Raw genomic sequence first — 15566 nt, 5'->3', positions numbered from 1 at the left:
GCTCAGAGCACACTCATAGGGAGATGTTAACGTCTGCGGTTTTAACAAATGCATGGATTCTTTATAAATGAGCAAGCAAGGCATAAGTAAGAAGTAGGCATGTGCTCCGCTCCTATTAGAAGTGCAGAAGCAGGAGCAAATTGGCCTGCTCCGCCTTGCCCAGAGGCGGAGTAGAAGCGGACCGCAGACCCCTAGAAGCAAGGCGAAGAGAAGCGACCATTTTCGGAGCACTTCTCTTTCCGTGGAGCGCTCTGATCGCCATCTTGAAACATTTCGCCCATAGATAACTGGGTTGTTTTTGAAGCTATTGTTCTTGTGCTTAGACAGTCGTGGATGGGGGTCATTTTGAGACTACTCTCAACTTTCTGTGTCCTTTGGTTCGCGTGCTATGTTTTTTAAAAAAATCGGGTACATTTACAATACAAACGGTAGGGTAAACCCGGCTGCGGCGCGGCGGGGTTTATTTGAAGCGATGACAGGCACATTCAACTCCCAATCCTGATGAGAAGTGATCACCTCATGAAGCATCCTCCAATCCCAGCGTTGGAGGGGGGGGACTAAGGCAGAGGCACCCTCAGAGATTTCTGCTTTGTGTCTCTTTGTGGGTTGGCGTTCGTGGAGAGAGGAGTTAGTTATAGGTCCTGCTGCTGTGTTTGGACTTTGGAGATAGATTAGGATTTAGCTTGGCGCGTGTTTGCTTCTTTCTGACTTTTAGCTTAGTTTGCTCTGTGTTTTTCCCTTACTTTGATTTAATATAAACTTTATTTTTAAACTTTGGAGTGTGTTTGGTTGGTTGGTTGGTTGGTTGTCCCCCCCCTCTCTTAAAGTCTGACTGTGTTTCATCTTCCTTCCTTCTATATACCAAAAAATACAAGAAAATACCAAAAAAAAATATTCTCTATTTCTTCTCTCTGTTACTTGGACTCTGTGTGTGACTGTGTGATTGTGTGAGCGTGCTGTGTGTGCAGTGCACTGTTTGTGAAGTGCAACAGCCACTGACTGAGCATTTCAAATCCTGTTTGGGCAAAGCATACACACACTTCTTGTCCCATTTCCCTACATACATTAATTTTCTTATACATATTCTTATATTCTTATACATATATTCTTATACATACTATTATTAGTATTAATATTTTATTCTTATACATATTAGTAGTAGTATATTCTTATACATATTATTATTAGTATTAATATTTTATTCTTATACATATTAGTAGTAGTATATTAGTATATTCTTATAGATATTATTATTAGTAATATCATCATGAGAAGAGGGAGCAGGCGCATGTCTGTGGCGGGGCGTGCTGAAAGCAGTGGTCAAGGCAAGGGTCAGGCTGGCACCAGTAAGCAGGCTGCCTCTCCTGCTGTGAAAATCAAACGGGCAACTCCTTGGCTGGCTGCTCCGCAACAGAAGCAGGAGAAGGAGCAGGCAGAGGCACTCTCTTCTGCAACTTGTGCCCGGCGTTCTCTTTTTGAGGGTGGGAATGGGAAAAGTGCCCCTTTTACAAGAGGCAGGTGGCATTAGAGGAGGAGGAGGAGTATCCCCAAGTCCTTCATTATCGTTTGAGCCCACGAGCCTGCTGCTGGACCTGTCCTCCTCCTTGGTGACCGACTCACTGGGATGGTTTGCGTTTGCAATGCATGACTAACTGCAGTGCTGGCTTAGAAACCAGCCATCACTTCCTTGTGCCCCCAGAAATGCCCGCAGCCTGCCTGCCTGCCTGCCTGCCTGCCTGTCTGCCCGCCTCCCCCGGGGTGCTGCTGTGGTGGGGCATCTGCCAGGACTGATTCCACGCCTGCTCTGCCTCCCTCTCTGCCCGCCTGGTGCCTGGGAGATGGGCTTTGCGGTTCGTGCCCAGCACCCTCCAGCACGCTTGCTCCCAGTCGTCCTCCTCTGTGCCCCTCAATGCGTAACTGCTGGCTTAGAAAGAAACAACCAGCCATCTTTGCCTCACTTGCTCCTTGCGCCCGCTTACGGGTTGGTTTGCTATGCGTTAATGCTCAAGCCATCCTTGCGGCACTACAATGCATGCTGCCTGCCTGCCTGCCTGCCTTCCCTCCCTTCTCCCCTTCCCGCCTTGCAGGGATGGTGTATGTGTCTTGCTTTGATTCAGGGGAGAAGTCCTTCCTGCGCTCACTTAGACTTTATCAAGTTCAATAATCCATTTTTCAAATGTGGAAGAAGATTTAGGGTTATTTCGTGACATGTTGGGATTTCCTTTGAACTGGCCCCATTGAGCTGTCTGCATTGCAACTTTAAATCCCTGACATACTGGAGTGCCCGATTTTCAAAACTTCCCCTAACATCAGGGGATGATGGGATTGCCTTGAAACTTGGCGTCCATGTGGACACATGGGTAATCTGTCATGGGACCAAAGGATAGGTTTCTGATGTGCAAATTGACGTAGTTGTAGAATGGGACAATTTGGGGTGAGTTAAGCCGCGCCAAAAATCAGGGGTTGATGGGATTGCCTTGAGTCTGGGCGTCCATGTGGACACATGGATAAGCTATCATGGTGCCGAGTTTGAGGTTTCTAACGTGCAAATTGACGGAGCTATCGAAAGGGGTGTGAATTAGGGTTATGGGTGGTGTGTTAGAGGTTAGAGCCGCGCCAAAAATCAGGGGATGATGGGACTGCCTTGAGTCTGGGCGTGCGTGTGTGTCCCTGGATAAGCTCTCATGGTGGCGAGTTTGAGATTTTTAGCATGCAAATTGACGGAGCTATGGAAAGGGGTGTGAATGGGGTGCCCGATTTTCAAAAATTCCCCAAAAATCAGGGGATGATGGGATTCCCTTGAAACTTGGCGTGCATGTGTATACCCCCATGAGGTGTCATGGTGCCAAACGTGAGGTTTCTAACTTGAACAGAAAAAAAGTTGTTTACTTTTTTAGCTTTCAATGCAAGCCTATGGGAGGGGGCGGAAACGGAGCTCCGATCCGGATCCGGAGCTCCGAGCGGAGTGGAGCGGACATGGGCGGAGCGAAGCGGCCCGATCTGAAAATCGCGGATCTGGAAGTGAAGCGGAGCGGGGGGTCCGTGCACACCCCTAGTAAGAAGGGTTGCCTGATTTGGCTTATTGGCTCCTTTCTCCCACATTTCCCTCCAGGAGCTCTATGACAGATGTGAAACTAAGAGGCGGACATTATTCAAGTTGGCCAGTGAGACGGAGGATAACGACACCACTTTGGGTAAGCAGAAACCTTTTCTTTGCATGGCAGGAGGTGACTCTAGTCATGTTGGTTGCAACTGACAATGCTCCATGGGCACTGGAAGAATAGTTTTTAATTGCAGATGTTCAGGGCTCATAGTGGCAAGATTTTTGGAAGGAGCTTTGCATTAACAAGAATAAAACCAATGGCCTGGATCCAGCAGAAGAAGAGGACTTCCATGTCCCCTCCTCCCTGTTGCAGCCTTTATGTGCCCTCTAAATCTTCTCCAGAGATGCTGGATCCTGTAGTGGAATCGCTCCGTTTGACTCAGCGATTCCCCAGCCGGAGAAGGGGGGTCTGACTTAGCAAGCCCAGACTCCTGCCCCTTCACTGCCGCTTGTTAACCCTTCATAGTCTAGGTTCTCAAGGAAGCACGCCACACTCCAGAAATAGGGACCAAACACTTTTATTCTTTACACTACACACTTCCACAAGGGTCCATACATTATGGTAAACACATAAGAGGTTTGGGGGAAAAACACGGACAAAGGAATGACACACTTAGGACAGCAGGGACTAATACCTTATCCTCCCCCTTTACATGCTCAAGCCTAACAGGATTCACACTCACTCCCCACTTTTACTACCCACCAGCCGTAACTCTGGCAAGGTCCCTTGCCCAATTGAACCCAAACCTAAACTAAAACAAAACAAACACATATAACTCTGCGATTTAACCACGTGTTGCTCACTCCGACTTGGCTTCACGCCACTCGAATTAAGACTCCTTCCCTCAGTGGCCACGTGGAGCCTCCGCCATCCATCTGGCCTGGCCCGTCCGCTCTGACTCACCACACACACGCTGGACTCCTGACACCCACAGGAAAGAGACCAGACCCTTAAGTGCCTAAGCCTTTCATCCCTTTCTGGGCCCCCCTTGTCACCAGACCCACCCTGACCAATAGAAACGACATAGCAACCCACACCTCACCTGAAGGGAGGGGCAAACGCCTTGGCATTTCACTTGCTACTCCCTTTTCAGACACACAGAAACCCCTCTCCCTCTCCCTCTCCCTGGGATGAAGCAAAAAGATGTTCTCTTAAAGGGACCATGGGCTCAGCCCATGATAGATCCAAGCCTATATTTACAGTACATTCCCCTCTTGCACTTCCACACTTCCACGGGCTCAAGTTAAAGGAAGCCAGATTCCGGCTGGACATCAGAAAAAACTTCCTGACTGTTAGAGCAGTGTGACGGTGGAATCAGTTACCTAGGGAGGTTGTGGGCTCTCCCACACTAGAGGCATTCAAGAGGCAGCTGGACAACCATCTGTCAGGGATGCTTTAGGGTGGATTCCTGCATTGAGCAGGGGGTTGGACTAGATGGCCTTGTAGGACCCTTCCAACTCTGCTATTCTATGATTCTATGATAAACCAGTAAATATACAGGGTGAAATGCCATTACATTTTTTTATTATGTTTCCATCCCATCTTTCTCCCATCATGGAACTGAAGCACACAGAACTCTCCGGCAGTCTCTCCCACGCAAGCCCTTTCCAGCCCCAAAGCTGCTTAGCTTGGGCAAGGTGCCTTCAGACCATAAGCAAAATCAGATGGGAAAATCTGTAATCTCTATTTTCCAATCAGTGGGGGTGCTTTTAATATTGCCAAATCATGTCACGTTCCTGTGTATACAAGTCCAAAGTTGTAATAGCAGAAATGGATAAGGCAAGAGCTACAGAGGGATCTGATTGCATTGCATCAAAGGGCAGAAGGGCCGGGCTCTGAGTGGGGAGTGTTCTTTGTCATGAGAGTGAATGAATCAAGTGAGTTGATTATATTCCTAGACTTCAGAAAGCAGGACTGAGAATGAAATGATTTACATCTGCGACGTGACATTTGTTTCTTACAGGAGATATCCTGCAGGCCAGTGACAACTTATCGCGGGTAATAAATTCTTATAAAAGAATTATTGAGGGACAAGTCATCAATGGTGAAGTGGATGTTTCCGTGCTGCCTACAACAGATGGTGAGTCACATTTTCCAGAAGCCATCTCTTCCCCTTGTTTCTAGCTGATCTAAAAAATATATGCCACTCTTAATGCATAGAATACTTTATAGGCCTGGTTCAGACAACACGCCAAACCATGCTGCTTAACCACAAAATGGTTAAGGGAATGCATTAAACTTAATGCATTCCCTTAACCATTTTGGTTTAGCATGTTGTCTGAACCAGGCAAAAGGCTTTTGTCTAAAAGTGGCTACATAGGATTTAATCCAGTCCCCACAATATACCGCCATAAAATTTTTGAGGTCCACAGATTTTCTGTGCTGATATGTGATCTTGAGGTATTGGATTAACATAATTTCTTGGGTAGACATTCTGATTCCTGCATGAAACTTTTTTAGGAGCTATTTTCAAAATGGCGGACAATTTTCTAAGTCACTAGTTTTCGTCAACTATAAAAGTGTTTGGTATCAAATTATAGGTTTTCAGGGTCAAGGAGTTAAAAGAATATGTTCTTTTAATTGTCAGGGTACTCCTTCCGCCATATTCCAAGTTGGCGCTGAAATGTCTCATTTTCTCAACAAATCAGCATACAAATGTGATTTTGGCTTTAAACTATAGGTTTTTGGGGTTGAGCAGGTCAACAATGACATTAATTCTTGAACAAAGCAACTTCAAAGGGAGACTCCAGCATGAAGGTGAAATCAAGATGTTCAGTTCTGCCACTACTGGCTTTGATTGATATAATGGATTTTTATCCCACTCCAAGTATTTATTAGCTTTCCAATGCCAGGTTGCTTTTGTTATCATCAACATGTCGTTGTGAATTTCACCAGTGACTGCTGGGGACTTTACATTTCTCAGCTTTTAATGGACAAAGTGCTGATAGAATCTAGTCAGAGCAATATGTGTCATAAAGCATGAGTTAGCGTTATTAATTATCAAGGGTTAAGAGATATTTTTCTTCAGATCTGGGAAAGAAGTTCTCAGTTTCTACTAAAAAATGGACATGGGTGGAGATCTCTGCGTTTAGGGTACCAACAGAGAGCTTTGGAAACCTTTCTCAAGACTGGACTCATATGAGAATGAACAGAATTTTATCTGTTTAGCATGGATTATGTTGATGTCAGCAGACCTCTCTTCCTCCTTCTTTCCTGCATGCGGTGTTTTGTGAGTTCGGTGCAATTGAGTCTGTTTATTTCTTCGAGTTCAGTGTGTGACCCGTGTACGATTCTGAATGAGTATTATTATTATTTTCCTGCCCTAATGCAGTGGTTTCCAAGAAGTGGGACTAAACCCCTTGTGTGTGCCTGGACACCGTCCAAGGACACATACTTAAGACATTTGCGTAAAGGTGGCCAATTTTCCGGCTCAGAGTTTGTTGGAATGGGGAGACCTGCAACCATGCTCGTGGAAGCTCAAAGGACTGGATGGCTCAGGGAAAGGGTCATCGCCTAAAATGTTTGAACCCTGGCAACACCTAGGCATTAGAGCCACCATGGCCCTCCTTGATTGCAGCCCTCGGCATATAACTACCCACTTTATGTATGTGTGCTTCTGCTCTGGCTTGTTATGTCCCTTGCCATCCTTTCTGTTCTCTCCGGATCCCTGCAGGAAGTGATTCTGCCAATAACATCAGTACACTCATTGATTTGGCGGGATTGGACATTTCTAGCACGCCGCCGCCACCGCCAATGCCTCCGACAACACTGACGCCGGCACCGACACTAGTTCCAGCTCCAGCCTTGTCGGAAATCCCCATCCTCCCACCGCCTCCTCAGACAGCCGGTCACTCCCGAAGCCGTTCGTCCAGCCAGGCTGAAGCCACCCCTGGTCAGCTGATCAGCGCAGCCAATTCCCTCTCCTTGCTGGATGAGGAACTGCTATGCTTAGGTAAGGCAGGCGTGGTTTGGACATGCTGTAGGAGGCCCTGCCAGGTAGCGGCTGCTGGCATCACACAGGCTTTCCAGGATTGTTGTACAGGTCACTAAGGGGGGAAAAGAAAGAGTCTGTCTGAGTTTACTAGAACGGGTTATTGTTGAGAGCTACCGTAGGTGGCAAAGTATTGAATATGAGGAGGCTGACACAGATGGGATGCTAGAAGCACAAAATGTGTGTCTTATGGTTGTGCCTGATTGGCTAGTGACCTAGGATAGCCTTTTTTTTAAAAAAAATTCTCTGTATGTAATTGTAACAATATTTGTTTACTTGAATGAGCTGGGTTTAATAAAGCAAACCTGCTCATTAGACTGGGAACAGCATCTCTTGCCTGCAGCACCTTGCTTACTCCTGATGGTTGTGAAATAAATGTGGTATGAATTGTAATGAATGCAATCTGCTTGCAGTTGGGGAGCAGTGAAAAGTGAAGAAGCGAATATATGAATGGACCCCATGTGTGTCTTTCACCAGGCTGAGTTTTCTGGAGCGACTCCTCCTATTGGAGAGAGAGAGAGAGAGAGAGGGGGGGGTGGATTTGGGCAGAATCTTATGCATGTTTAGACAGAAGTAAGTCCTACAACTCCCAGCATTACCCAGACTTATTTCTGTCTAAACATCTGAGGGTTGCAACCTTAATGTATTTCTCAGATTTGTAGCCTGTCTTTCATCCTCACAGCAGCAGGCTTAGAGAGAGAGAGATTTGCTCACATTGAAGCATGTCTGAGTGTGGATTCGTACTCGGGCCTCTGTGATCTCAGTCCATAATATTGCATGCTCACCAACTCTGCTGTGTCTTTTCCCCTGCTGAACTGTTTTTCATGTCTGTTCCTTCCATTCCCTAATATTGTCTCTTCTGCTTAGGCCTGAATGACCCAGCTCCCCCCACTGTAGCAAAAGAATCCACTGAGAGCAGCCAATGGAACATGTTCCAGGTATTTCGCTTTATGTTGCTGGGACTGAATTTACACTCAAGTACACTTTAGGAAGGTCTCCAGGCCAAATGATTGGTAACATATGTGAGTGTGCCCTAAGTTGAACTTTGCGTTCATTTTCTGGCTTTATACTATCAGGGATGCACTAGTAAAGATCAGCCTGATTTACTCAATGGTTAAAGATCAGCCCTTCATCCATAGTGAGATCTGTCAGGGGCAAGAAGGCAAACTGAGCCTGGAATGGGGTAGTGCCTTTTGGGATCTCTTGTTCCTCTGGCCACTTGATTCCACCCTCTTTAAGAGCATGCCCATCACAGAGGAGCATAACGGGTGGGAAGTAAAATAGTTCTCAGTGTGTTCGTCTGCTTCCTCTGTTGCAGAACGAACCAGGAGACCTGGACTTCTTGAATCCAAAACCGGTTTCTGTGGCCTGCAACTCTGCAGTGAACCCTCTTCTTCCTGCTGTGTCCCAGCCAGGGTGTGGAACGTCAGCATCTCTTGCTTCCGCCTTCGCGACCCCTCAGCCTGTCCCCAGTATCCCTGCCCCTGCCCCTTTCATATTCTCTGCTGGACCACCCCTGGGCCCCCCTAATACAACGCCAGCTGCCCCTGGGTATCTAGGCTCTGCTATGGGAAGCAATGGTCTGCACAAGATGGATCCATTAGGACATCTTCTGGATGAAAGCAAAGGGTAAGGGTGTTTTTTCTCTTGTTCTTCTACTTGAAAATAATTGCTTCCATGAATCAGATTGCCTCTCTCTCTCTCTCTCCTGAGTACACGTTTGTTAAGAAATGATGTGTGTGAAATTATAGTATATTTAGAGAAAGCATAATGCTTGGTAAAAAAAAAGACATTGATAAAAGGGTATTGGGTGGAAATAATGTATACTGTATTATATTTCCACATAAAAATATAGAGTGCAGACACATTCAATGATTTTTGTACATTCCTGCAACCATGGGGGAAAAGACAATGAATGTTCATCTCTCTGGCCTCTGTGCAGTTTGGGGTGGGTCGGGACTGAGCACGTACAGGCCAATGATGACTCACAGAGGTCCACTCCATTGATATGACCCACCACCCCGTCCTCTGTGGGGTGTATGACGTCAGGTGGCCGTGGCCATGCCCAGGTGACGCTCTTTGCTCCCTGGTCCAACCACTGGATGGATCTTCCAGGGACCAGGTTTCGCTGCACGTGGGATTTCCCGGTTAGGGAAGTCCTGCACATAACAAACCCGAGCCAGACTAGCCCTCTGTCATTCCTCCAACGGGGAACGACAGAGACTAGGTCAGCTCTACCCCATCTTCGCGCACCCCGCCTCCTTCCCACAATGGGGTACGGAAAGGAGAGGCAGCTGAGTCCCCTTGGCTTCTTCGACGAAGGAGCAAGGAGGACTCAGGTGCTTTGTCCACCTTGCTTCCTTGCCCCACTCCTGGGAAGGAGGGGGGCAGGCTAAGCAGAAGGGCTTTGCCTGCACATGGGGAAAGTAGGGGCTTTCCCTGGTGTGGGTGAATCCCAGCACCCACCGCCTCTCATTGCCGTGATCTCCAGTCTCTGATTAGAATTAGTAGCAGGGTTAAGAGGCGTTGGTACTTTTCCCATACATGAGGAGAGCAGCCGCTTTCCCCGGCACAGGTGAGTCACAGCGCCACCATCTGAGATTGGAGATAGCAGGAGGAGCCTGCTTGGAGCATCAGCCCTGCCCCCTGGAGCACCCCAAGAAGCTGTGTGGGGCAAATTGCGGCGCCCTGCGGGCTGGAGCTTCTGCAGCCCTGCTGTCCAGTAAAACCCAGTTGCTATTTAAAAGAAGGTCACAATAGGCCTAGGTAAGTTAGTATTAAACTGAATCCCCAAAATCTGTTCTTGGGAGAAAGATCCTGGATTCGGAGTATAAGAGCATATATCCAGGACTTCTCACTTCATTCCTGTTGCTGTGGTATCTCAGCGGCATGCTTTATTTATTAATTTATTCATTTGCTGACGTACATGGCATACAACAAGGCATTGGTGGGCAACGCTGAATTTCCAGTTGTTCTTTAGGATAGGGCTCAATAGTAGCACAGGTGCACTCCAAAGTGGTGTATACTGAGTGGGGGGATATAGGCACAGACTGGCACTAGTAGAGAAGTTAGCAGAGTGTTTGTTTGTTGCTGTGTGGCTTAATTTGTTTACCTCTGTTTGTTTTCCAACCCTTTCCAGGCCTTCAGCTCAAGCCAGTATAGCAGCTTCTGTGTTCCACGCAGGAGTTGCATTGCCTGCTGCTACTTCTGCATCTCTGGCAACAGCTGCAGTCACTGCTCCTGGAGTCCCCACGATCCCATACCCGAGCAGCTGCCCTACTGGGTCAGGAAGCCCTCTCTTCCAGCCAGCCTCATTCCAGCAGCAAGGAAGTCCTCTGAAAGGACCGGAGATCTCCTTGGCCAATGTCCATGTTCCACTGGAGTCCATTAAACCCAGTAGGCATCACAGACTTTTTCCTTCCTCCCCTTTGAATCTAGATTGTGTGTTTTATTTCATTAAAGCCACCTTATTTTTGTAATTTGACAATTCAGGGACAGGTTCTTCCCCTTTATGTACCCAACCTACTGTCTTGAAGCAAGTATTTTGTGCGTAGCATGAGAGAAGGACTTGGGGAATTGGCACGGCTGCATCACCCCCAGCAAAGTGGCCGTTTCTTTGCTTTAGTGAGAAAAAGACCCTACAGTTGAAGGGGCAAGTCTGAAAATTAGTGGACCCAAAGGATACAGCCTCTCTACTCTTGTAGTTGTCTGTTACTTACATACACAGCATAGGCCTTCGCCTCTGTCTTTTTGTACCCGTTAATTCTGGCATCTGTTGTTCCTTGCAGTGCATCTACTCAGTGTTTCTTTTACCACTCTACCCTTTCCCCCCAAAATCAACATTTTGTAATGAGAACATGTTCCGGAAATTACAAAAATGTCTGCACGTTTATCTCATTCACACCATATAGTCCAGTGGCACTAAAAGAATGTCAGGTTTAGACTCCAGTGCAATATTCAAGGTTCCCTGACTTGATCACATCTAAGGAGGATATACAATTAACTTCTCAAGGATGGAGTGAAAGCATTGCCAAGGGGCAGTTGCTCCCCAAATAGAAATATGGGAGAGCCAGTGTGGTGTAGTGGCTAAAGTGTTGGACTGGGAATTGGGAGATCTGGGTTCTAGTCCCCACTGGATGACTTCGGGCCAGTCACAGACTCTCAGCCCAACCCACCTCACAGGGTTATTGTTGTGAGGATGAAGTGGAGAGGAGGAAGATTATGTATGCCACCTTGGGTTCCTTGGAGGAAAAAAGGCGGGATATAAATGATGATGATGATAATAATAACAATGTGTAAACTGAAGGGAGACACCGCTACATCTACTTTTAGTGTCTGTCTCATCCGAACTTCCTGCTCTGCTGCATTTTTTGTTCAAAAGTGATGCTTTGCTCCCAGAATTCCAGGGGGTAAGCCTGCGCACGTCCATGATTTCACATGTGTTCTTGTGTTGTGTAAACAATTCCCAGACTGTGGAATGGCCTGCCGGAGGAGACTCGTTAACTTGACAGTCTATTAGCATTCAAGAAAGTTATCAAGACTGATCTCTTCCAGAAGGCCTATCCAGGGGAATTTTAGGATGTTTTTAGAATGTTTTTAGGACATTTAAACAATGTATATTATGTTCTTAATTCAGTTTTTTATGTATTTTATATTTACTGTTGTTCCCCGCCTCGATCAAAACAGAGAGGCGGGTAAGAAATATTACTATTTCTTCCCTTTGCAGGCAGCGCTCTTCCTGTGACTGCCTATGACAAGAGCGGTTTGCGCATCCTACTGCACTTTGCGAAGGAGGGCCCACCTGGGCGGCCTGATGTGTTGGTAGTGGTGGTATCCATGTTAAATACCGCACCCCTTCCTATCAAGAACATGGTCCTACAAGCTGCAGTGCCAAAGGTAGGGGCACCGGAGACTACTGCAGGTTCAGAGGGAGGAAGTTAATTACTTCTTAGCTATTTCTAATGTGAAACAGGAGGCCTTTCCTGCTACCCCTTTGCAGGATCATTGTTGTGAAACATTGCCTTAGTGTATCTCCCTGCAGTCCACTAGACAAGTATTTCTTTTAATAGTTTGCTGACTGCTGAGTAAATATAACCCTCTCCCCCAATATACTTACGTTCAATGACACAGCATGACTTCTGTTATTTCTGCGTGAACAAATGTTACCTAACATGTTCTCCTTTGCTTTTGCCTGCAGTCCATGAAAGTGAAGTTGCAGCCACCTTCGGGGACAGAGCTCGCTCCATTCAATCCCATCCAGCCACCAGCTGCTATCACCCAGGTCATGTTGCTGGCAAATCCTAGAAAGGTGAGAAGGTTGCATTCATGGTTGCTCCATCTCTTCTCGGAGGATGGACACTTCCATCGTGTTTCTACAAACTGCCTTCTACTCTGCGTTCTAGGCTTATTGTCTTGTTTTTCTTCTTCCTTACAGGAGAAAGTGAGGCTGCGGTATCGACTGACTTTCGCACTGGGCGACCAGCCCACCACAGAAGTGGGGGAGGTAGATCAGTTTCCCCCCGTTGAGCAGTGGGGGAACCTATGACCCAGAGGCATTCAAGAGGGACTAGAAAGAATGTGAAGTGGAAAGGCCAGATGCCCGGTATCCGTTAGTGATATTTAGCTTCCTTTACATGTTCCGTCCACTCCACTTGTAGCTTTAGTCCAGAATGCTTCCTGCGCTCTGGGGTGAAGCAGTCCGGGGCATGAACGCCAAGCATGAACTTGTGTCAGGAGCCAGGAACAGAGGCCTGGCTGGCTTCTGTATCTTGGCCAATCCAGTTCTACCTTCCACTTTCTTAAACTTGAAATACAATCATTCTGGAGAGCTCAGTAAGCAGAAAGGGGGCACGCTGGTGCTCTCTTAAGGCTGGTCAAATATCTACAAAGGGCTATGATGCCTTCCTAAGTTCCTTTGGGGCAGAGCTCTAATGGATGTTCCTGTGCTCAATTTTTACCTCCTTGGTGCCAGAACTAGGACAACCTGTAGGCTTGCTGAGCAATAACACAGGCTCCAAAAGAGGAGGTTCCTGCCATGACCCGACACTCCATTTTCTTTTTTAGGTAACGCCTATCCTAAAAGCCAGCACAGCCCATACAGGTGAATAACAGCTGTGTATTTTACACTTGTCACGTGTGAACATTAACAAACACAGAGCTCTGAAGCTGCTGCATCATCTGATTTTATACTTCCATCTGACTCTGTAATGTGTGCTTTCCAGGCAACTGTTTAGTTTTGTATGCACACAGCTCAATGGGCCGTTTCTCCTCTGCGTTCCAACAGTTGTATTCTGTTGCGAGGTGAAACTAGGCTAGTGTCACAAAGGCAAGTTTATCCGTTGCTCAAATGGGGAGGATGGAGAGAAATGACTGAGGAAGGGCATCCGCTCTTGGTGTAACTGTTAACCAGGGTCCAAGGTGGGAAGTGGTGCAGCGAAGGCCTTGAGTCTTCTCGTGAAGGCAGTATTATTAGTTAGGAATATAAAATGTACATAGAGCTATAGGAAAATGTCGAACCTGCAGATAAGGGGAAAGAGAAGCCATGGCAATGCATGTGCTGGATTGATTATATTGTATTTTATTCATTCCAAATATTAAGTGGCTAAGTGCAATTGTCTCCAGGAGGAGAGATCCTTGTTTTGAGACAGACAGACCTTTCTAAATATTAGTGGTATCTGTAATCTGGCACCTAAGCCATAACATGAGTATTCACGGCTTTGGGTCAAGGAGTAGATTCCTTTTATCCACCATAAAATGATTTTTCGATCTGAATATTCTGTCAAAAGTCTTTATATTATACTCTTGTCCTGAACTGATCATTTTGCTTGGGTTATGGAGAGAAGTGTCGTTTTTGGTACTCCTTGCTACACTGTGCAACTGAGGATTAAAAGTTTTGCCGAAGCTAAGTTAATGGCATTTTAAAAAACCCAGTGCTACAAACAGCAGCTCTGAAGTATTTCTGGCTACCTTGTACGTAAATATCTTCCATATTAACAGCATCATGGAACAGTCAGATATCTCTTACAATGGCTTGTATCCCCACCAGGTTAAGTTTTTATAGACAGTAGAAAGTAAACTGTCACAGTGTGAAGAGCTTCAATGGCATTTGGAAGAGTCAGACTTGTGTACATAGCCGTCAACTGTCTGTAAAGGGACAGACATAGCCCTGATGAGCAAGAGGGGAGGGATGGGGTGGGTGGTGGACTGCATTAGCTGTTTAGCTGGTGGGAACAGGATCGCATTACTTTTGCCTCTTGGATCTGATCCTCACTAGTATTTTACTCCCCGCTATAAGGTTTTTGCTTAGGCTACTGAAGTCTGCCCCAGTGCCATAGCCTAGTCATAGAGAGCAGGTTTCACTGCTAGAGCTTGACTGCCAGCAAGTCACTCTCTTTCTGACTGAGGAAACCGGAAAAAAGCACAAATGCTTTCTACCAAATGGCTTTCTCGGTGTCAGCTGTGCTGCCATGCCCATACTGTATAATTCAGCAAAGATCCCATAGTCTCACTGTGTGGAAATGTACTGTTTCAAGCTTCAGAAATTATTTATGAATGTTACTTGTTCATAGGCTGAAGTTGCAGCTTCCTACCAAACACTCAAGACTGTAAATATGTCTCAGATGCGTTTGTTTTTCTGCACGTTCAATAAAATTGCTTTCTCTACTCTGCTTCAACTGACTTGCAGACACTTCATACCGGATTGTGTTTTGCTCCTAAATCACAGGATGCAACAAGGTCCAACAACTCATTCTACAATTTTTCTCAACGACTATATAGGGTTGTGACAGAAAGACCTGGTTTGCATGATCAAAATTTAAGCCATGATGGTTTATTTAAATTGTTGAGTGTGCCGGACACAATTTCTATAATCGCTGCCCAGGCAGGGCTTGTGGTGCTGTGGCTTGTTGGAGGGATTAACCCTGCATTAACACTACAACAGGTTTTCCCCTCCAATGAGCCATAACTCCTGGGATTGAACTACATGACAAGCCGTGGAGATTATGGAAATCGCACCCTGCACGTTCTGAGATTTAAATAAAGCCAGCATGGCTTATTTTGGTCGTGCGAACTGGCCCAAAGGTTCTGTGACTAAAAAGACGGCTTAGATGGAAGTTTACAAGGTCTTGGATAGGGAGGGAGTGCATTAGGCAGGGAAGGGTTAACTCCCTCTTCTGCGAAAGACAGGGTCAAATATGTCAATACATTCGTTTTTCTAGAAGGGGAGAACCCCATTCAGTCTTGACTCTGCTTGTCTCAAAGCTGTTTGAGATCAGAGTGTTTTTTCCCTTGTTATTTCTGTGGTGGGATCTTTTAATTTTTTCTTCCCTCCATCAGATAGGGGATGTGAGTTTCTGTGACTTCCTGCACCAAGATAATGGAGGATATCTTCTTGCATCGCATTGTGCTTTTTATTTGGCCATTGCCATTATACAGCAGCTTGCAGACTAAATGATGTAAAATCCAGGATGTTG

The 15566-nt window shown here is 46.3% G+C and overlaps 1 protein-coding gene across 5 annotated transcripts in view; it reads left to right on the top strand.

Annotated features, from left to right (window-relative positions):
- The window catches only part of GGA3 (golgi associated, gamma adaptin ear containing, ARF binding protein 3), a 35473-nt gene extending 21538 nt beyond the window's left edge, over positions 1–13935 (top strand). For all 5 annotated transcript variants that reach the window (XM_063120285.1, XM_063120290.1, XM_063120288.1 and 2 more), the window contains 9 exons: positions 3113–3194; positions 5068–5184; positions 6778–7056; positions 7963–8033; positions 8414–8724; positions 10235–10491; positions 11822–11991; positions 12293–12403; positions 12530–13935. In XM_063120285.1, coding sequence (XP_062976355.1) covers positions 3113–3194; positions 5068–5184; positions 6778–7056; positions 7963–8033; positions 8414–8724; positions 10235–10491; positions 11822–11991; positions 12293–12403; positions 12530–12640 — 1509 coding nt within the window. In that variant the 3' untranslated portion in view covers positions 12641–13935. The remainder of the gene's footprint in view (positions 1–3112; positions 3195–5067; positions 5185–6777; positions 7057–7962; positions 8034–8413; positions 8725–10234; positions 10492–11821; positions 11992–12292; positions 12404–12529) is intronic.
- Positions 13936–15566: the final 1631 nt, after the last annotated feature.

The sequence above is a fragment of the Elgaria multicarinata genome, chromosome 3 (assembly GCF_023053635.1).
Source record: "Elgaria multicarinata webbii isolate HBS135686 ecotype San Diego chromosome 3, rElgMul1.1.pri, whole genome shotgun sequence".
Taxonomy (NCBI): domain Eukaryota; kingdom Metazoa; phylum Chordata; class Lepidosauria; order Squamata; family Anguidae; genus Elgaria; species Elgaria multicarinata.
The sequence above is the reverse complement of the archived record's forward strand: the minus strand, read 5'-3'. Positions and strand labels throughout refer to the sequence as shown.